The sequence below is a fragment of the Quercus suber genome, unplaced genomic scaffold (genome assembly GCF_002906115.3).
Source record: "Quercus suber isolate HL8 unplaced genomic scaffold, Cork oak 2.0 scaffold_372, whole genome shotgun sequence".
Lineage (NCBI taxonomy): Eukaryota > Viridiplantae > Streptophyta > Magnoliopsida > Fagales > Fagaceae > Quercus > Quercus suber.
Genome location: NW_027069824.1, coordinates 132,899 through 154,202, shown reverse-complemented (window position 1 = coordinate 154,202; position 21,304 = coordinate 132,899). Strand labels below are relative to the sequence as shown.

General features: G+C 35.5%; 4 protein-coding genes across 7 annotated transcripts; all 4 read left to right on the top strand.

The window, feature by feature from the left end:
* Positions 1–468: 468 nt before the first annotated feature.
* On the top strand, positions 469–5,501 carry LOC112029386 (C-type lectin receptor-like tyrosine-protein kinase At1g52310). 4 transcript variants are annotated; one of them, XM_065760557.1, is made up of 6 exons: positions 469–650; positions 734–841; positions 944–1,007; positions 2,782–3,210; positions 3,445–4,015; positions 4,745–5,501. In XM_065760557.1, the coding sequence occupies exons 2-6, from the start codon at positions 770–772 to the stop codon at positions 5,268–5,270; spliced, it is 1,662 nt and encodes a 553-aa protein (XP_065616629.1). In that variant the 5' UTR covers positions 469–650; positions 734–769; the 3' UTR covers positions 5,271–5,501. The 4 variants fall into 4 exon arrangements, with proteins under 4 accessions (XP_065616629.1, XP_065616631.1, XP_065616630.1 ...); XM_065760559.1 differs by having other exon boundaries at positions 470–650; positions 759–841; positions 944–995; XM_065760558.1 differs by having other exon boundaries at positions 470–650; positions 759–841; positions 944–1,001.
* Positions 5,502–12,723: 7,222 nt separating this feature from the next.
* LOC112001462 (disease resistance protein SUMM2) lies at positions 12,724–13,548 on the top strand. The gene has a single exon (XM_024033619.2). It carries the CDS (start codon positions 12,724–12,726, stop codon positions 13,546–13,548), a length of 825 nt encoding a protein of 274 aa, XP_023889387.2.
* A 39-nt stretch (positions 13,549–13,587) lies between these two features.
* LOC112001463 (probable disease resistance protein At4g27220) lies at positions 13,588–14,946 on the top strand. Its single transcript, XM_024033620.1, has one exon. The coding sequence runs from the start codon at positions 13,588–13,590 to the stop codon at positions 14,944–14,946; it is 1,359 nt and encodes a 452-aa protein (XP_023889388.1).
* A 1,622-nt stretch (positions 14,947–16,568) lies between these two features.
* On the top strand, positions 16,569–19,244 carry LOC112016724 (uncharacterized). Its single transcript, XM_024049222.2, has one exon. The coding sequence runs from the start codon at positions 16,569–16,571 to the stop codon at positions 19,242–19,244; it is 2,676 nt and encodes an 891-aa protein (XP_023904990.2).
* The last annotated feature ends 2,060 nt before the right edge of the window (positions 19,245–21,304 follow it).

Genomic DNA, 21,304 nt, shown 5'->3' with positions numbered 1-21,304 from the left:
AAATGCAATTTATCTTCTAAGCATGGAGTATTTTAGGCGGTAAGTGCCATTGATTCTAATTTGAATATACAACTTAAATTACTTTTTGGTTATTCGTAACAAACAATAACAACCTACTTTAGATTTATTGTGAAAATGTTGTGAACATAATATTTTTCGTACAATTAATTAGCATAATCAAAATAATTTAAATATATCTCTCATTCTTAAATTTAAGTAAAAGTTTTCCTATTCCCCCCAAAAAAAAAAAAAGGATAAACTAATACCTTCACATTTTAAGGTTTAAGTTAAAGCGATGAAAATCTAAAAATATTCAAAACCTCATGAAAAAAAATGGTTTTTAATTTTATAAGGAAAAAAAAAAGTATTTCTTGAAAATAAAAGCAGGCCCAGCCCAATTTTCCAACCTAACCAGGTCTCAGTAAGTCAGGCTCATTGACTAACCTACCCCCAACGACGCAAACAAGTCCACGTCCACCCATGGTTTCATACACTGCGTTTACTGACAAATATTGAATTCTCCAAACGAAGAACACAAAACTCTCTCTCTCTCTCTGTTAATTCCTTCTCTCTTTTCTTTATAGCTTCCAAAAAAAAAAATATGAAAGCAAAATCTTACTCATAATGTGCTGAGCTTTTTTTAAACTCTGGTGAGTAAATTGTAAATTTTACTTTCAAAATTTTTTTAACCTTTTATTTCAGTTCTTGTTTGGGTAACTAACAGTAAAAATAGTTACAACGATTTCCCTTTTTTTTAGGGCTATGCGAAATGGTTCCAAATTTGTTATTCGTTTTGGCTCTGATTTGTTGTGCTGTGCTTCACGTACAAGCTTCAGTTACGGTATAAGAAATAATTGGTTTTTATTTATTTATTATTATTATTTTTACATTGTGTTAAATTTAATTGAGCTGAGCTAAAAGCTTCGATTGCTTAAATTTTCAGGCATTTAACGGGTCGGGTCGTGGGAATTCGGTCGATCCAGGGAGTGAAGCTGGTAAAAGTGTGTGTATGTGTGACTTTGATGCTTGTACTCAATTTTTTTAAGAATATGTTTGTTATTACTTTTATTTTTGTTTAATTTTGATGAAAATGTTTAGTGAATAGTATTAAAAATGGAATGAAGCTTAGCAAAAAAAAAAAAAAAGTTTTAGAAATATGGTTAAGATACACTATTGGTCCTTAAACTTTAGTCCATAAGTGGTTTTGGGTGCATTTGTATAAACTATTGGAAAAATGTGTTTTGAGTTTAAAATGAGCGTTTGCAAAAAAGTTTTGACGAGTTGTGATTGCAAAACAAAGTTTTGGGTTTTAAAAAACGCTCTTTAGTCCATGAAATTTAAGGTGATCACTTTTAGTTAGTCCGTAACAAACTTAAGTGTGATTGTTTTGAGTACATAATAAACTTAAAGTTATCGTTTTTAGTCCCTAATAAATTTTAGCGTTTTCACATGCGTATTACCACCAAAATTGGCTATAACTTTAGTTTGCCAAACACTTTAATTGGTAATAACTTTATATCAGAACTGAACCAGCTCTGTTGTTTGCCAAACACAGCCGTAATTACAAAATAAGTAGAAGTAGAGTATGTGTTTTGCATTTCATAATTGCGCTGTTAGAGGAGACATCTCTTTGATCTCCTTGTTCAAATTTAAGCAATTTTTTTAAATTTTAAGAATAAAGAAATGCATTACGTATATCTTTCCTGTATTCAAATCAGTTAAGCTTTTAAATGGAATTGCTCAACAGAGGACTAAAACGTAGAATACATTTGCATGTGAGGATTTAAGAATGTGCATTTCTCCACAAACTCTTTTGGGAATCAAAACTTAGGTGTAATTCTTTTTTCTTTTCTTTTTTTCTCTTTTATTGGTAAGTTACGCACGCACTCAATACGTCTTGAACCTGACGACCTCACCTCCACCTAGTACTTGTAAGGGGAGGAAGTGCTAGTTGAGCTAGAGGTCATTGGTGTAAGGACTCAATCGTAGGATCTTTGAATGCAAGTAACTAAGAAACGAAATCTCTGAATGTCGCCAAATTATTTATAGTAGCCCATGTGGTCCCTTCCATTTTTAGGCGCTTTTAATGATTTTCCACATTCCTTTCTAACTGAACTGTCCACCAGATCATAAAGAGTAAAGCACTTTTACGTGACTAGCAGATGATGTTTTGTTGCTTTAACTGATGAGAAACATCTTGTCTTTGATAGAATTGTTTTTGTATGAGGCTTTGAGCTGTGTCTGAAAATTACTTATTATATGGTAAGAGACATTCAATTTTATCTCACCTTGAATATGGATCACTGAGTACTACTTCATGCAAGAAAATTTTTAGATGGCATAAATCAATGCTGTTTTGAGAGAATAGAACACTTATGTAAAACGAGCAGCGGTGAGCAGAGCATCACAAGAGCAATTGTGATTATGTCTTTTATGGAAAAACTACCATATTTTTGTATAACTCTGAAAGATTCATTATCGAGGTCACTTGACAGAAAATAAGCTGGACTGAGAGGGGAAAAGGTGTTGTAGATGTTGTCATATTCTCATGTGCTGTGCTTATCTGTTTTCTTCAACATACATCTTCAACAGTGACAACATGCAATCCTTATTTTATTTTTTTGGCAAACAGTATATATCGTGTTCCCTAATAAATGGTATTCAGATTAATGACATATATGGACATTTGTTTTGATGTCATGTGTTAGGGTTGATTTCTTGGTTTCTCTTAATTTTGCTATAGTATTATATTGAAGTGCTTCATTTTTTTCCTGTGGACAGCACCCTGTCCTACTGGTTGGGTTATTGGACCAAATGATAGTAAATGCTTTAGTTATATGGGAAGTCCGCAGTCATGGAAGGAATCTGAGAACGAATGCAAGCATAATGGTGGGCACTTGGCAGCATTAACATCATTTCAAGAATTAAACTTTGCTCATAATCTATGTAAAGAAGTTGTCAATGGCTGTTGGGTTGGAGGAAGAGTTGTCAACTCAACTACTGGCTTCAGTTGGAAGTGGTCAGATAATGCTTCATATTGGAATGAGTCCATCCTTTCTGGACCAAATTTTCAATTCAATTGCACCAGTTCACCCTGTCCCACCAAGAATTCATTTGATTTATGTACATTGATGACTAATAATGGATCAACTCCATTCACTAGTGAGAGATGCAACAAGTCTCATGCTTTTATATGCATGCTTGATATAGGTATGTACTTATATATCATGGCAATTTGCTATTCACCTCAATCCCACATTCTACTATGCATATCTTCCTAAGTTCTCTCCCCTCCCCCTTCTTTTTTTCTTTCCTCCTGGGAGGAGGGTCCTATCTTTAAATTTTCTCTCTCAAGTCAATGGAACATGGTGATATTATGTTTTTACAGTTTTTTTGCATATATGTTAACCATGTTAAGATGACCGTCTTATCCATATCTACCAGGGGACATATGCTCTCACATGCACTGCCACAAGGAATATCTTATCATCCTTGCAGTTGTTAGTGGGTTGATCCTCTGCACCACATTAGCTGTAGTAGTTTGGCTTCTTGCATACAAGCGGAGCAAGAAGCGTAGACGGTCTCGGAAACTATCTAATCCAGCAGCATCTGCATTAGTCCCTCCTTCATGGAAAGTCTTCACCAAAGAGGAACTGAAGTCAATTACAAAGAACTTCAGTGAAGGAAATCGTCTGCTTGGAGATGCCAAGACAGGTGGCACGTATAGTGGCCTTCTACCTGAAGGTTCAAGGGTGGCAGTTAAAAGGTTGAAGAGGTCTAGCTTTCAGAGGAAAAAGGAGTTCTATTCTGAAATTGGAAGGGTTGCAAGGCTTCACCATCCAAATTTGGTGGCTGTGAAAGGATGCTGCTATGATCATGGTGACCGGTACATAGTTTATGAGTTCATAGTTAATGGGCCCTTAGATAGATGGCTACACCACATACCAAGGGGAGGTCGGAGCTTAGATTGGGCTATGAGAATGAAAATCGCCACAACCCTTGCTCAAGGAATTGCGTACGTATATATTCTTCAATTTTTTTTTTTTTTTTGGGGGTTTGGTATCTTTATGTTAAAGCTAGACTTGCTGATGCAAGCCCCCCCCCCCCCCTCCTCTCTATTCCCTGGGTGCTAGATTGCATTTAGTAAAGACTTTTTTTTTTTTTTTTTCCAAATGGTAAAAATTGATGGGTGATGATACTTTATTGTTGCTCTAATCCATGGGTATGATATTCTTGCGAAAAATTACATTTGATACCTTTGTCATGTTAGATTAAACATGTTAGGTAACTACCAAATTTTGACCATATATTTTAGGTAATCTGACAGCATTATGTCACATCTGACTTTTGTAATTCAAAATGATGCATTATGTATTTGATGCATGCTCTATGATTGTTTCTGGTAGTACCTAAGAAAAATCAATTTCATATATTTCCTCGTCAAACTTGGCTGTACTGATAAATGCTACCGACATCTTATCAATTGTTTCCAATGGTGTAATGTCTGCCATATAGCAATAATTTAGTGTGAAAGTATACTGACAATCAAAGTAACACCAACAACAATGCTTCCCCCCCCCCCCCCTCTTTTATATTATGTTAGAAATCCTTGTTTTGAAAATCTATCTCTGTATTTGTTGACATCCAATTCCAACTTCTTAATTTTTCTCTTACTGTGGTATGGTATAGTTCTTGCAGACTTCATGTGTTTTTAAGAATCTGACTTTCTTATATTTCAAAATAGGTTCCTGCATGACAAGGTGAAGCCCCATGTTGTGCATCGAGATATACGAGCCAGTAATGTACTGCTTGATGAAGAGTTTGGGGCACATTTGATGGGGGTTGGCCTTTCAAAGTTTGTACCATATGAAGTGATGCATGAGCGGACTGTTATGGCTGGAGGCACATATGGATACCTTGCCCCAGAATTTGTGTACAGAAATGAGCTTACAACAAAGAGTGATGTTTATAGCTTTGGTGTGCTGCTGCTTGAAATTGTGACAGGGCGTAGGCCTGCACAGGCAGTTGATTCAGTAGGTTGGCAGAGTATATTTGAATGGGCTACACCTCTGGTTCAGGCTCATCGATACCCAGATCTCTTGGATCCTCATATATCTTCTTCTTCATCTGATATTCCAGAAGCTGGTGTCATTCAGAAGGTTGTGGACCTCGTTTATGCTTGTACACAACATGTGCCGTCTATGCGCCCGAGAATGTCTCATGTTGTTCATCAGCTACAACAGTTGGCCCAACCACCTATTGTAAAATGAGTTCAACTAATCTTTAGAGCTTGGGTTTTCTCACTTGACTTTGAATTGGGAATGGTTTTTCCCCAAATGTTCTGGGCCAACTTATTTTTGCAGAACTATATTAGCAACTAGGTTTTAGCATGGCACTAATGTAATTTTAAAAGACTCACCTTTGATGCAATGTTACCATTAATGTAATTGTATTGGTAACAAATATGCATTCCATATAATTAATCGATATGTTAATTCCAATGACAAGCTTTCAAACTAACAAGCATGTAAGTGGAAACAATCTTCAACCATTGGAAACAAAATGCTGAGGACTTGTGTTCTTTATAGTGATTTTTCCACCCCTTGAGATTCTCAGTGGTGCCATAGCTCCGAATCACAGTTATGATGACAATTTGTGTTCTTTATTGTTATTATTACGCAATCTAGTCGATTTAAGAGTGACTACAAACACAAGTTGCATTTGAAAATGAGGAAGTCTAGGAACATAGTTTTTGCCACAATTTATTGCAATGATCGACTATGAGTAATGGGTCCACGTGAAAGTATTGTCCATTACTCACAGTTGATCACTTTAACAAGTTGTCAAGAAGTTGCCTAGGATAGTCATCTTTCTCTTTCTCAGTTGATTTGTGGCTAAACAAATCCTTCTTCCTAAACACCAATCGACACAGATCGAAGTGACCAAACTGCAACTCCTAACTCACTCTAATATTAGGAATAGGGCATGAGCTAAAGATATGCTATGACTAATAAAATTAATTACTCTGTACTATTCCACGATTTCAAGAGTTCGATGCAGGCCAAATCATAATGCATTATTCCAATATATTAACACATTCACAATCACAACTCCTAATCAACACGAGGAAAAAGAAAAAAGAAAAAAGAAAAAATTAAGATGTACATCTGTATAGAAAAACAAGGACACAAAAGCCAAACCCGTGCCAACCAAAAAAAGAAAGTAAACAAGAAGCAGCAGTTCTGACTTCTGAGCCATAAATTTGAAGTTTCAACTTTCAACCACCAAGAGAGGACCGCTTACCATGAATAGGGAGACCTTCAATAAAAATGGACAAACATTATGTTGCCACTTGCCAGCTTGCATTGTGCTAAAATTATAATTTTTCTCTGTCGTTTCTTCAATCCTTTTTGCCTTATGTAGCCTTTCATCTAGTTGCATCTTGTATGTACTTATCAGATCGCCATAGTGGTAGCCTATTGTCCAACATCTGGTTGTTTGAAGCATTTTATCATAATGATTTTCAGTGTTTCAATTGCATTTCGGACGATGTGTTGTATAAACAATGAGTTGATTAAGTATATTGATTCTTAATACAATGAAGATATTAATTATTGTTGCTGAGATTAAATCTTGAAAATCAACTACTATCTCTTACTATATATATATAATATTCACTTTTTGTCTCAAATTATCAGCAGCAAGAGCCTTGTCCAAATTTTGCCGAAAGTAAACTTGGAATGACTAAAAGCTTGAGAAATCTCTTTTTCAAAACATCATTATTTGCATGGGACATTGGTGTGAAATAATAGTTGGAACTATATATATATATATATAATAAAGTTATATTGTTGCTAAGATTAATTATTATTGTTAAGTGAACTTTAATGATTATTGCTTAAATTACTTTAATTTATTATTTATTAGTTTTTATCTTTACTCTTTTTAATTTTTTATTTAACCGTTCAACTCAACTTTGACTCTAATTAAAAAAAAAAATTTTTTTTTTTTTTTTGAGAATAACTTTAACAAATTATACGTCTTTGTAATTCATTCAAAAGAATTTTTGTTGTATTTTATTATTTTTTTTCATTACTCTATTAAAAATTCAATACAACAATAAAATCATTAAAAACAAAAATTATCTTTATTCCCAATTGTCTCACCCCCAATTCCACTACTCACACTTAATTGTCTTTGTCAGAGACTGAGAGACTTTAGATAAGCAGATTACTAATTTTTATTGTTGGGCTTGCTATTTTGTTTGGTTAGTCATAATAACAAATCTCTCCTTATGAACTTAGCCTGGGCTCAACGACTTAAAGCTCAGTACTTCTTAAACACCCTTTAAATATGTTTCCAATTCCTTTACCTTCTAACTTCTTCACTATCAATAATCAATACAACCCCTACAAATATCGTAACCTCTCTTCTTCTTCTTCTTCTTTTCTAAATTTTTTTTATGGAATATGTGACTCTCAAGGTCATTGGTTACATGGTTATATTTTTATGCACATTGGTACAACTACCAAAAATTAAGCAGAGTTATGGGCTATTCTGTTTCTTCCACATGCATCGTGAGGCTATCTATGGTTTGGCTAAAAAGGGCAGAGAACAATCTGCTATAATAAGAAGTTATGAATTTTGTCCTCATTTTGTTTGTGCCTACACATATTGCCAACATTCAAGGCTATGGACAGTTCCGATCATGCTTTATGTTAAATATAAACTTATCCTTTATGTTAATAATGAATTCATTCTAAGTCTAGCATACCTGTCGTGAACACTAAACATGCCATATGTTCTCTCACTGTGGTCTGGGATTGGAATCAATGGATAATGTTTTCAGCATTAGGTAAGGGCAACATAACTACATAAGTCATGGCCCTAGCCTGGCTCTCATGCGTATGGGACTAGCAAACATTTCGTCCCCGGTGGTCCTTGCTTTGTTTATTGGGCTAATAATAAGTCAATGCCCCTCTTTATCATTAATTTGAAAGTATATAATATGAGAAAATGTTAACAGATGCTCTAAAGGTATTTGTTAACAAACTATTTTAGAAAAAAAATTTATGAGAAAATAAAATAAAATTAATATTTTGACAACTTTTTCTAATTCACATAAAAATTGTGTCAAAATTTTCTTAAAATGATTCGTTAACAATTGCCCTAATGACACTTGTTAACATGAGACTATAATATATTCACAAAAGGCATTCATTTATTTATTCATAGTTCTTTAACACGCATGGCCTGGGATGAACTTCCCGTGGTAGGACTAATTATAAGAATTAAAGAGGGAATCTATTTGCCTACACTAGGCAATTTGTGTACCATATAAAGTAGCCTCAAAAAGGTGACTTTTGAGATGAAAGACCTATTCATTTTAAAAGTGAAAATGACTTTGTGCCAAGAGACTATCTTTCATTTTAGGCTATATCTATGACCCTCATATCAAGGAAAGATGCTAACTTTTATAAAGATGTTAATTCTTTATAAAAAGTTTATTACTAAGTCTAGTTTAAGGCTATGAATGAGCTCATAGTAAAAAGAGATGTTAACTTCTTGAATGTTTCATGCATGTTTAATCTTAAACATTACTCAATCTTATCAATTGGTTAGTATCTGTGAGTGTGTCCATGACATTCAGAATTTAAATTTTAAATATCTTATTTCCTGTTGTAAATATTGAATTAAAAAAACAAAAAACAAAAACACAAACTAGAGCATCAATGTATCTATAAAACCATTTGATGCGAGCCTAGGATTTACGTTTAGAAAACATTTTTCTCAATTATTCAGTTATCTTCCCATCCTAGCTGGCACACTATCGTTTTCTTAAGTTTTTATTTTTATTTTATTTTATATTTTTCCCTTCACCACATGAGCCTCCTGTCTCAGTTTAGAAATAGTATCTGACAATTTGAGAGAGAGAGAGAGAGAGAGAGTCATCTTATAAACCAAATATTTGACTAAGAAGTTAGGTATAAAGGACAAGGTATTTGAAAATCATGTTTTTCTCATTGTTTGAGTTTGCGTAGCGGCAGTGGTGCTCGTTTTACGTTTTTTTCCCTGGATCCCACACACTATTCACGGATCAACAAGGTCAAAAAAACACAGTAATAACTTTAAAACTAAGTCTCACATGTACTATTCATAGTTTAAAAATTATTTTGCTACAGTATTTTTAGCAATAAGTTTTCAATTTTCAGTTTTTATTAATAAACGATATTCAAAGAGACCCTAAGTATAAAAGACACGTGATCATTTTTCCTGCCAAAACAATATAATTGAGTAAACTCAAAGACTTTGGCTGGCGTTTTGTTATGCTTCAATTACCAACTAATATGACAAACATTCTTGGTTTCAAATACTGTAAAAGAAAAGGAAAGCTTTAATAATCTGCATTTGTACATGAATTGCTGCAGTGCTGTCTTAATAACTTCAGAGTTCATACATAAAGGAAAAGGTGGTTCACACAGTTTCATACAAAGCAACATTTAAATCTTAGATATTAATTGGTAGATACTGCTTCTTCTTCTCTTTCCCCTATCTATTTTATAAGAATTTATCTCAAACTCATTACAGGCCATGGAGCCACACCAGGGGCTGGAAGTGAAGGTCGAATAACAGGGACCCGCCTCACAACTGAAAAGGCTTCATTAAGGCGTGCAGCACGACTCATGAATAGGGATACCTTCTGCAAAAGTAGTTCAGTAAAATATAAAAGTTTAGCAATCCACCTTTCATCAAATCTCATAAGATTTATCTTGAAATAGAAATAAAATATCAAATATTTTACATTTCCTAAGAAACATTACTTGAATTATTATATAAAAAAAAAAAAAAAAAAAGGTAGAACCTTTCCATTTATTTTTGAGATGGAGATGAACCATTTTATAATGAATATTAATTAAATTTTTTTTTTTTTAATGAATCTATAAGAATATGTGATAGTAAGACATTTAAAATTATTTATTATTCGTTATTTGATGGAAGAAGATTTAATGTCGACTTATGGTAACTTGAACATCTTTAGATTTATGAAAAATTAAATTTTTACTGTGAAATGAATCATTTCCATTTGAAAGCAAACAGAGAGAACCATTTCTTTCTGAGGCAATTTGTTTCTTTTAAAGCTATCTTTCTCTCTTCTATGTGTTTTTCCTTGTATTGGTACTTTTCTCCCTCTTTCATACATTCTCATATTGGTATGTAAGTTTTATCTACTTCACATTGGGATTAGAAAGACAGCAATGAGCTTGTCGTGCTCTTATCTCATTGCTATGTGTCCACTTTCTGGTTCTTCTATGATATATCATATCAAAATCGTGAATGACAACAATCAAAATCTGAGACTTGTTTGTTTAATTAGCTTCTTTGCATTATATGATCAACTTGGACACATTTTGTGCAGCCAAAGTGTGTTCTTGACGATTTAAAAGACATATGTCACTGATGTCTTATGGTTAAGGGTGATTGGTCCTCTTGACTTTTATTTCTCTTTGTGAATTATAAACATTGCCTATGCCATTTAATTTAATGCCCACATATGCCATAACTCTTAGGCCAGTACCAAGGTTTTGACTGCCATGGAGGTGAATGATGTCTAGAAGCAGATATTTAGGACAATTTGGACTTAAAAATCAGATTTACCCAGTTGCAAAACGGACCCAAATTTTGAGTAAAGGACGACAGATATATTATATACAATATTCAGAAAACTATACAAGAGTGGGGCCAGGAGGGTGTTCCTCTAACCACACTTGAGGACCCTCATTGACTAGTGCATGCTTAGCTAATTCTGTAGCTGGGCACTGTCACAAGATTTTGCATTGAAATTAAAAGACATAGAAAAAGGTTACCACTTTTGTTTTCCTAAGATTTTTTTCGCATGGCACAGTTGTGTGACTTGTATCTTGCTTAGACTCCTTACCTATTATTCAGTTTTTGTAACATTTGACGCTTCTGCTTTAGATGTTATTGATTCTTTGACTACAAACTTTGCTTTTCTCACATTTTGCAGGACAGTCCGTCGCCTCTTATTATCTCTGCTTCAATTAGTGTGTTTCTCCTTTATTGAATCAGAGTCTATCAAGAAGTGTATGCCTTTCAGACCAGGTATATACTTTTTCCTTTGCAGCTGTTATGTTGTAGTTTCGTTTCTTTCATGGAATAAGATCTACGATTCTCATGTTAAACCAAATGTTTATCAAAAATTTCTACATGCTCAATTTTATGTCAAAGAATTGGGCCTTCTAACATACTTCTTGGGGATAATAGTCCTTTGATCTTCACATGGTATGTTGTTCTCTGAAAGAAAATACATATTGGAAATTCTTTAGGATGGGGGTATGTTAGCAACCAACTCTCCTCTTTTCTTATGGAGCATAATCTCAAATTGATAAATATTGATGGTCAGCTCCTTGAGGATCCAACACTTTATCACAAACTCGTTGGCTACCTAATGTATTTAGCAATTGCTAGACCTGACATAATTTATGTTATCAATATTCTTATTCAATTCATGGCTAATCCTCATAAACCTCATCTTGATACTGCCAGTGACTGCCACTCGTCTTTGTTACCTCAAAGTTTACCCAGCTCAAGGCATTTTATTGTGGAAATATCATCTCAATGTGACTCAGGTGGGCTAGTTGTCCTACGAGTCACCATTCTACACCAGTTATGGCATTTATACTACTATTTCTCATTCTTTCTTTAAATGCAAACATAGATTCATGCCCATGGCTTCTTGTGAGTTGACTTGATTACATTATCTATTCACTAATCTTGGCTTTCCTCATTGTAAGCCTACAAAACGTTGCTGTGCAACATCTCTGCAAATTCAGATTGTAGCCAATCTAGATTTTCATGGAAACAACAATCTAGCTCAAATGCCATCTTCTTTGTGAAAAATACAAGAAGGTTCAATTGAAACCAACTATATCCCCTCTAAACATTGGCGTGCAGATGTTTTCACAAGGGCATTGGGCATAGATCAATTTTAGTTTTCACTTCAAAAGTTGGCATTCTTAATGTACATGCTCCAACTTGAGGGGAAGTGTCGAGAATATTTCTAGAAACAATTCAAATTAATCTTAATTTAGTTACAAAATCAAAGCTGTAATTAAAATGTCACAAATAATTTTGATAACAACTCTAATCAATTTAAATTGTGAACAAACTGCAGCACTTATGTGCTCCCTTATAGGAAATCTTTAGAATTAATTGTATAATATTATTATGTAATCTGTACCATACTTCCCTCCTATCAAATTCTCATAGAATTTGATTCCAATTGGTCAAGAAACAAAAAAAGGGGTAGTGAACTTTGGTGGTACATATGGGAGTATGACCTACAATTCCTGGATTTGTTTGTTGCCTTGTTCAAAATCATTAATTTCTAATTTCTCAGTGTCAGTTGTTCTTTTCTTTTTTTTTCTTTTTTTCTTTTTTTAGCGTTCTAAAATTTTACCTTTAAAGACATGTAATTATAACCATATTAATTATTTGACTGTTAATTTATCTGTCAAGAATTAAAGAGCTATTAGTAACTACAAAACAAAATCTGGAGGTACATATTAACTCCATATCAAAAGTTGGGGACTAAAATGTATTCATCCCCTCTTTGTTTGTTATTCTTCTCTCTCTTTTCCCCCAACACATGGCCAATATGCCTGATCTACATCTTGGGTGCATCTATCATGCAGGGTCTTTCCAATGGAGATGTTAGGTTCGATTGTTGGAAGCATAGTTCCTTCAGTAGGCGAATATTGGAATTATCACAAAGAGGCTGATCAACACGTGAAGAATCTGAAGAGAAAATGGGAATTACTGGAAAGCCGGAAGGATGACATAAAAACAAAATTGGATTCAGAACTTCGTCAAGGAAAGAAACCAAAGCAAGTAGTTAAACGTTGGCTTCAAAATGTAGAAACAATTAAGGGTGGCATAGACATTGAACAAGAACCTGCCAGATGGATGTTCCTCTCACGTATGCAGAAGGGAAAATTTGCCTTTAAGAAGACAAAGGAGGTGGAGGAACTTTATCAAGCGGGTGATTTCACTGATGGTTTGTTTCTTGATCTACCTGAACGCATTGGTAACATGATGCCACCATCGACCTTAGTGGGAGAAAGCACTGCTCAAAGAACAAAGAAAGAGATTATAGCATGCTTGTTAGATAATAATGTTGGAAAGATTGGTGTTTATGGCATGGGCGGCATTGGCAAAACGACTGTCATGAAAGAAGTTAACAATTTCTTATTAAATGAGTCAGACAAATTTGAAAGTGTAATTTGGGTGACTGTATCAAAAGATAATGACATTATCAAACTACAAAAGGAAATTGCCTGCAAGTTGAAATTAGAACTCCCAAAATTTGAGGATGAAATAACAGGGGCAGTGGAGTTATACAAAGCATTGAAAGATAAGAGGTATGTGCTAATCCTAGATGATTTGTGGGAAACATTTGCTCTTGAGAAAGTAGGAATTCCAGAGCCTACTTCAGCAAATGAATGCAAAATAGTATTGACAACTCGATAGCTTGATGTTTGTCGAGGAATGAGTTGTAAGGATATCAAAATGGAGTTACTTTCGAAAGAGGAGGCACAAGAGTTATTTGTGCATAAAATGGGATCTGATGTTTTTAGTACTCCACATTTGAAAGCATATGCGGAAGAGGTTCTTCAAACATGTGCTCGGTTGCCTCTTGCAATCGTAGCGATAGCAGTAAGTTTCAAACTCTTAGTTCACGATTATGAGTGGAGAGATGCATTGGAACGGTTGAGGACATCCTTAAAGGGGTTTGACAATATAGAGAAGCAGGTGCATGAGGTGCTTAAATTCAGTTATGAACGATTGAAAGAAGAGAAGCTTAAACAGTGTCTCTTGCATTGTGCACTATACCCTGAAGACCACAAGATTTGCAAAGAACATTTAATAGAACATTTGATTGATGAGGGAATTATTGAAGGAATGAAGAGTATGCAAGCAGAGTTTAATAGGGGCTATTCTATGTTGAGTAAACTTGAAAATGCTTGCTTATTAGAAGGTGTAATTGAGAAATCTTATGAAGAGGGAAAGTGGGTGAAGATGCATGATTTGGTAAGAGACATGGTTCTCCAGGTTGCAAGTCTTGAATTTATGGTAGAAGGTCACTTGGGATTGGAGGATTTTTCAAATGAAGGAAAATGGAGAGAGAATCTCGTAAAGGCTTCTTTGATGTACAACAAAATATCAAGCATTCCTCTTAATGTATCACCAATGTGTCCTAACCTTTCAACCTTGTTGCTGCATCATAACTCGTCATTAGATAATGTCCCATATTCTTTATTTGAGCATTTGCATGGGCTCAAGTTTCTTGATCTATCATTTACTGGCATTATATCTTTGCCGAATTCAGTCTATAGCTTGGAGAATCTTACTATATTAAGCCTTAGATGGTGTATTAATTTAAAGCATGTGTCTTCATTAGCAAAGCTTACAAGATTGAGGAAGTTAGACCTCTGGAGAACTAAGATTTCAGAGGTACCTGATGGTTTAGAAATGTTGGTCAACTTGACATACCTCAATCTGGACGCATGGAATATAAAAATCATGCCACTTGGGATTTTACCCAAACTTTCTCATCTCCAGTTTCTTAGAATTTCTTGCCGAGTAACAGTGAAAGGAGAGGAGATGGAAAGGTTGAAGAAATTGGAGAATGTTTGGGTCCGTTTTGATGACTTGTACGAGTTCTGTACTTTTATAAGATCCTTCGAGAAAAGGCAACTCACATCATACCAAATTCAACTGGGACAGTCAAAGGAAGACGTGTATCGGAATAATTACCAAGCAAGAAAAGGAAAAGGTGTAATTTTAGGAGAGTGCAATTTTGGACAGTCTAGTCTTGTGCTACCGGAAGACGTGCAATCCCTAGAAATTGTAGTTTGTAGATTGTGACGATTTAACAAGTCTATGCGATGTTCTATCTTTGAAGCACGTAAGGGAATTGAAGAAAATATATCTTAGCAGTTGCAAAGGAATAGAGCACGTTCTTTCTTCTTCTTCTGTTACCGATTCTCTTCAAACTCTCGAGATTTTACACCTTAGGAATTTGGATAACTTACGCGGGCTGTTTAGGAAAGAGAGAGCTGCATCAGCACGGGTCCCACCTAACACCTTTTCCTGTCTCAAAAAGATTTACATACATGAATGTCCGAATATAAAGAAGTTGGGGGGAATGGGCAAAGTAACAGTGCAAGAGATTAGTATATAGTAAGTTAGGCAACGCGCGGAAGTAAAAAGGAAACTAGCATCTCGAGTTTGTGAAACTCGAGATTTGCTATAAAATCTCGATTTTTAAAAACTCGCTTTCTGTTTTTTACCACTGACCTGGAAAAATTAAGAGACACCTAGATCTCGAGTTTTTAAAACTCGTTTTTCATATATCGAGTATTTAAAACTCGAGTTTTGTTGGAAAATACATTCTCCATGTTAAGAACGTATTTAATGAAAGATTTCAAAGAACTCGAGTCTTATAGACTCGAGTTCCAGTGTCCATACTATTAAAAATGTCACTCCCTTAACACGCCCGTATGACAGAAACACAAAGCCATCTTACCCAAAACAGAGTATCCTCACTGGGTCTCTCGGCCTCACTAAATCTCACCCTCACTAACTCTAACTCACCCATAACTCTCACACCACATTGCCTCTCACTCTCACTCACCACACTGCCTCTCTCACTGCTCTTCCTTCTCATCAAATTCATATCTCAGGTAAGGGTTTCCATAATTTGATTGTAATTGTAGTTGGGTAATAGTCTATGGGTGTGGGTTAAAGAGTTTGGGTATTTATTTTGTAGATAGTTGACATAACTTAGTTAATTTTCCATTATGCAACATGTATAGAACTTTGTGTTGGTAGTCTTCATTGTTTGAGTATTTATTTGCCCATAAAAAGAAATGGTAGAAAAACTGGGTGTGTGATAACTGATAAGTACAAATTGAGTCTCATCTTTGATGTTTATATATAATTTGTTGAATTTGTGTAAATTTGTAGATCAAAGTTTAAATTTATAGGGCTTAGTCCATACGAGCTTCCTATTGAAAGATTGCCTTTAAGGTGTTTGTGAAAATGCTTGTTTCCATAGTTGATTTCACTGAGCCAAATAGTACCAATTTAGTAACTGTGATTTTCTTCCTCAATCCTCATTCCTTCCTTGTCAAATTTCTAAACTACCAAGAACTTAACATTACCCTTATACCGAAGAACTAATCACCAACTGCTCCTATAATGGTGTAGGAGACCAACACAGATAAGTGTAGAATATACTAACAATGCAAATAGCAGAAATTGGTATATGACACAGTCCTCAAATTTCTTGAATTAAGCAATCACATACTGTGTTCACTTTTAAATTGAACAAAGTATGATAACATAGCATCAAATCAGAATAAAAAAGCATGACAAAATTTAGGTTTATAAGTCAATAAGGCTGAGTTTATAGTTGTCTTTTATGCAATCATGGTTCAGATTATGTGATTTAACTAACACAGTAACTTGACTTGAACAGGTTCACAATGCCTGAAATTGATATAATCCTATACCACGGTGGTCCGCTTAAGAATGCCAATGCGAACAAGGGATTGCCATTTGAAGGGCCGGGTATAAAGACCTATTATACTCAAATTGATCGTAGGTTGAAGACCCTTGATGAATTGAAGAAGGTTGTCATGGAAGAGTTGTGTGAGAATCCTGCTGTGCACAACATACAAATTACTTATCGTATGCCAAATGAAATCTTGAAGCATCGGATTAATTACAAGTATATGGCGATAGAAACAGACAAACATGTAAAGATCATGTTTGACAAGTTGGAGAGAATAGCTGAAGTAACTAACATTGAGTTGTACATACAGTTGGAGCCGCGTGCAGTCTGGCAAGAGGATATCCAACAAACAACCACAAGCTTACAAGTTACGGTTCCGGATGCTCAATATGAGTATTCTACACATGTAGAGGATGATGATGTTCATGCCGATGGTGGTGATGATGATGATGATGACGACGACAACTATGTTGATGAGACTACTGCCATTAACAATGATGATGACGATGATGACGACGACTATGTTAATGAGAATATTGCCATGAACGATGAAGATTTTGCCGAAATAGATGAGTATGAAGACATGATTAACAGAGGGGACTTTGGGGACTTTGAGAGGGACATTGATGACGACGAGACATTGGATGGTAGTGAACCTTATGCAGACAATGTCATTAGCGTCCAAAACATTGCAAACACAATCCCTGCCTACGAACCTCCTGCATTGTCATTCTCTACAAATACTTGGGAAAATATGGTCGATCCTTCACATATTGAGATGTCATTTGTGTCTACTTGGAGAGAGGGGATGAATTTGTGCAAAGGGTTGACGTTTGCCAATAAAGAGGAGGTGAAGCGCGTATTAACAAATTGTGCCCTCAAGGAAAACAAACATTTTACTTACACTAGGTCGACGACGAAAAAACTTTGTGCGAAATGCGTGCATGAGTCATGCAAGTGGTATGTTTGCGCAGTTATGAAGCCCAATCTCCACCGACTATGGATGATCACCGTGTATGTGGGTCCTCACACGTGTGTAGAGATTGGGGTGCGAAATGATGGTAGAATGATGAGTTGTAATTTTATTGCATTAGACATCCATCAGAAGTTATGTGAGGATCACACTACCCCAGTTAAGCATCTCAAATCTATGATAGAAACGAAATATAATGGCCATAAGCCTTCTTACTACAAGGTATGGGATGCGAAACAAAAGGCGATTACGAAGATGTTTGGGAATTGGGAAGAGTCTTACCAAAGATTGCAAAAGTTGCTAATGGCATATATTGATCAGGACCCAACTACCCAAGTATTCTATCGTATTACACCCACCGATGAAGATGACACTGTATTGTTGCATTATGTGTTTTGGTCTTTCGGTCTATGCATATCAGGATTTAAATATTGCAAGCCGATTATTAGTATTGATGGGACCCATCTGTATGGTAAATATCAGGGAAAGTTGTTGGTCGCAATGGCAACCGACGCTAACAACAAGGTATTCCCTCTCGCCTTTACTGTTGTGGATTGTGAGTCAAGGTTCAGTTGGAGGTGGTTTTTAGAGTGCCTCAGAGAAGCGATTGGCCACGTGATACCTGACGAAGGCATTTGCATAATTTCTGACCGACATCTTGGTATCAAAAACGCCATTGCAAACTGGCCTAGAAGGGATGATGGAAGACCACGAGTATTTCATAGATATTGCCTTCGACATGTTGCTAGCAACTTTAACACCCATTTTCAAAACTCAACTCTAAAGTCAGCGGCATTGAAAGCGGGATATGCTAGTCAGGCAGTTAAATTTGATACCATAATGGAGTCCATTAAGCAGGCAGAAATTGAGGCCATTAGGAATAAGAAGAAGGCGACGGGGAAGGATGGCAAGGAAAAGAATCAAGATTATCTTCCATACACATACCTAATGCGCGAGTCTGTGGATATGTGGACCCAGTCACATGATGGTGGGAGACGTTTTGGGGCAATGACAACCAATATATCAGAGTGCTTTAATGGTGTATTGAAAGGTGCACGGGGCCTTCCTATTGCCGCGTTGGTTGAGTTCACTTGGAATAAACTTGTTCAATATTTCCATGACCGGCGCAAAGAATACCATTTTGAGTTCTCAGAGGGTAAGAAATGGAGTGCACATGCCTTATCCACGTGGAAAGGAAATAAGCATAAATCTGAGAAACACTATCTCAAGCCATTTAGCAATGAAGAGCTGATATTTCAAGTAGTTACCCAACTCAACATGTGTAGTGCAGGAGGAGGAAACCACAGTTATGAAGTTTGGTTACAGGACAGAACATGCAGTTGTGGGAAATGGCAAAACATAGGGATCCCGTGTTCACATACAATTAGAGTATGTGACTATTTGCATATTGATTCGACCACATATATTCACCCATGTTATGGTTTGAACAATGCCATTAACACTTATGAGCATGCATTTGTGGTTCCTAAGTCACAGTCATTGTGGGGGGATCCCATTGGGCCAAAGTGGTTGCCTAATCCAGCATTGTTACGGGCCAAAGGGAGACAAGTGATGTCAAGAATAAGGAATGAGATGGATGGAGTGAGGAATAAGGATCGAGAACGGCGATGGCGGAGGGAGGACACAGATTTGATAGAGAGTCAACCTAAGTAGACATGTGGACTGTGTCATGCTTCCGGGCATAACCGCAGAAAATGTCCGCAGTCCCATGGCGCTTCCACAAGCGGTCATGTTCCATAGTAGGTAGGTAGATGCCAAGAAGTTATGCATTGGTTAAATAATTGTTGTTCATTCGATGTTTACCTAATGTTTACTATCTTGTCTCCTAACGTGATTACTCTACGTTTTTCGGGCATGCTTCCATGAATGACGTTTTTGTCCAGCGGACCTTTGATCTTAGGAAAAGTGACTACGTTGTATTGGCTCTATGTGAACTTTTTGCACTTTTTGTTGAATGTACTTGTAATTCTCTATCCAATGTACCTCTATGAAGATTGTGATTTGAGTAGTACGGTTAGAATTGCAAATTAAGCATGGTTGCACATGTTTAGAACGTTGATACATTGAGAATGCCTTTTGTTGTGATGCAAATGCATTTGCATTGTAAAACTATATTTATGAATAGAGCGTAACAGTTTCTATAGCTTCGTGCCTAGCGATAATGCATTTTGATGTAATTTATGTGCATTTCCATTCTCAACTTCTTCATCTATGTTTCTCAGTAGGTGTATGTACACATTTCAGTTTATGAAACTCAAGGGCTCCATTGGGAAAAACAGAGTAATTTGCCTGAACAGGGGATTTGCCAAAGTGGTAAAAAAAAAAAAAAAATTTCCATAAAACTCGAGTTTATAAAACTCGAGTTCCACTGGGAAAAACAGAGCAAAACAGGGGAACCCTTCTGCCTGAACAAGGGATTTGCTAAAAAAAATTTCCCAGTGGAACTCGAGTTTATGAAACTCGAGTTCCACTAGGGAAAAATAGGGCAAAACAGGGGACCCCTTCTGCCTGAACAGGGGATTTGCCAAAAAAAATTTCCCAGTGGAACTTGAGTTTATGAAACTCGAGTTTCACTGGGAAAAACAGGGCAAAACAGGGGACCCCTCTCGGCCTAAACAGAGTATTCAGAATGTCTGAGGTGAGGGACTTCAGAAGAACTCGAGTTTTATAGACTCGAGTTCTGTATCTCGATTTTCAAAAACTCGCTTTCTTTTAGCATTATTTTTTGCACTTTTTTTTTTTTTTTCAAAACATCACGTTTTTGTTTCTTTTGTACAAATGCAATTATTTGTTGGTAAGTATTGTGAACATCAAGGCACATCTGGCTGAAGTTATTTATTTTGTTATTTGTAAAAAAATTGTTCAAGAAGAATCTTATTTTTTTCACTAAAAAAAAAAAAAAGAAAAAGAAAAGGAAAGAGAAGAAAATAAAAAGCTTATCTAGCCTTTCAAATTTAGGCACATACAAAAGTGCAAATCTGATTGGGAAGCACCTCCCAGTCTTGAAGCTCTCCTTCCATCTTTTCTTTTTTTTTGAATTTTTTTTAGAGTTTGTGTTTGGAAGATCAAACACAAAATTAAACAAAAAAGCAAAAACAAAATCCCTAACCCTAAACAATGAAACCAAAAAGGCTGTTTCTTTGTTTTTGTTTTTGTTTTAGTTTTTTTGGTAGTTTCTTTGGTAACCAAACTTGTACAAATAGAAAGTAAAGGTATTGGATACTGTTTCAGATTTTCTCAATCCAATTGTTTTCACAATAAGATTAGAATTTACTTATTTACAAAATAAACCAATGAGGTAGAGAAACGTAATGTAGGTGACTGAGAGAGTACAGGTTGTGGTCCTAGTGGAATATTAGCCCGAACTGAGATATCCTTTTCTTGACAGGGGGTGGGGTGGGTAACAGGACAACCCACAATAGATTAATGTGGATAGAGTCGAATGGGTTTTTGATAAGCTCACAAATTTTTGTTGGCAATTTCCTGTATTGGCTCAAATAGGTTTATGAGCAATGTTTTGGAAATTTATAGTATTCAATTACCAAAAATTATGGATTCAAGTTAGTTTAATAGTTAAATTAACTGCACAAAAAAGAAACTCCAAGCCTTCGTCAATTGCCCTTTTTATTATTATTATTTATTTAAGAATTAGTCATCTATTTATTTTTTTAATATTAATAGGACTATAATTAAAGAATAGGATAGGACTATAA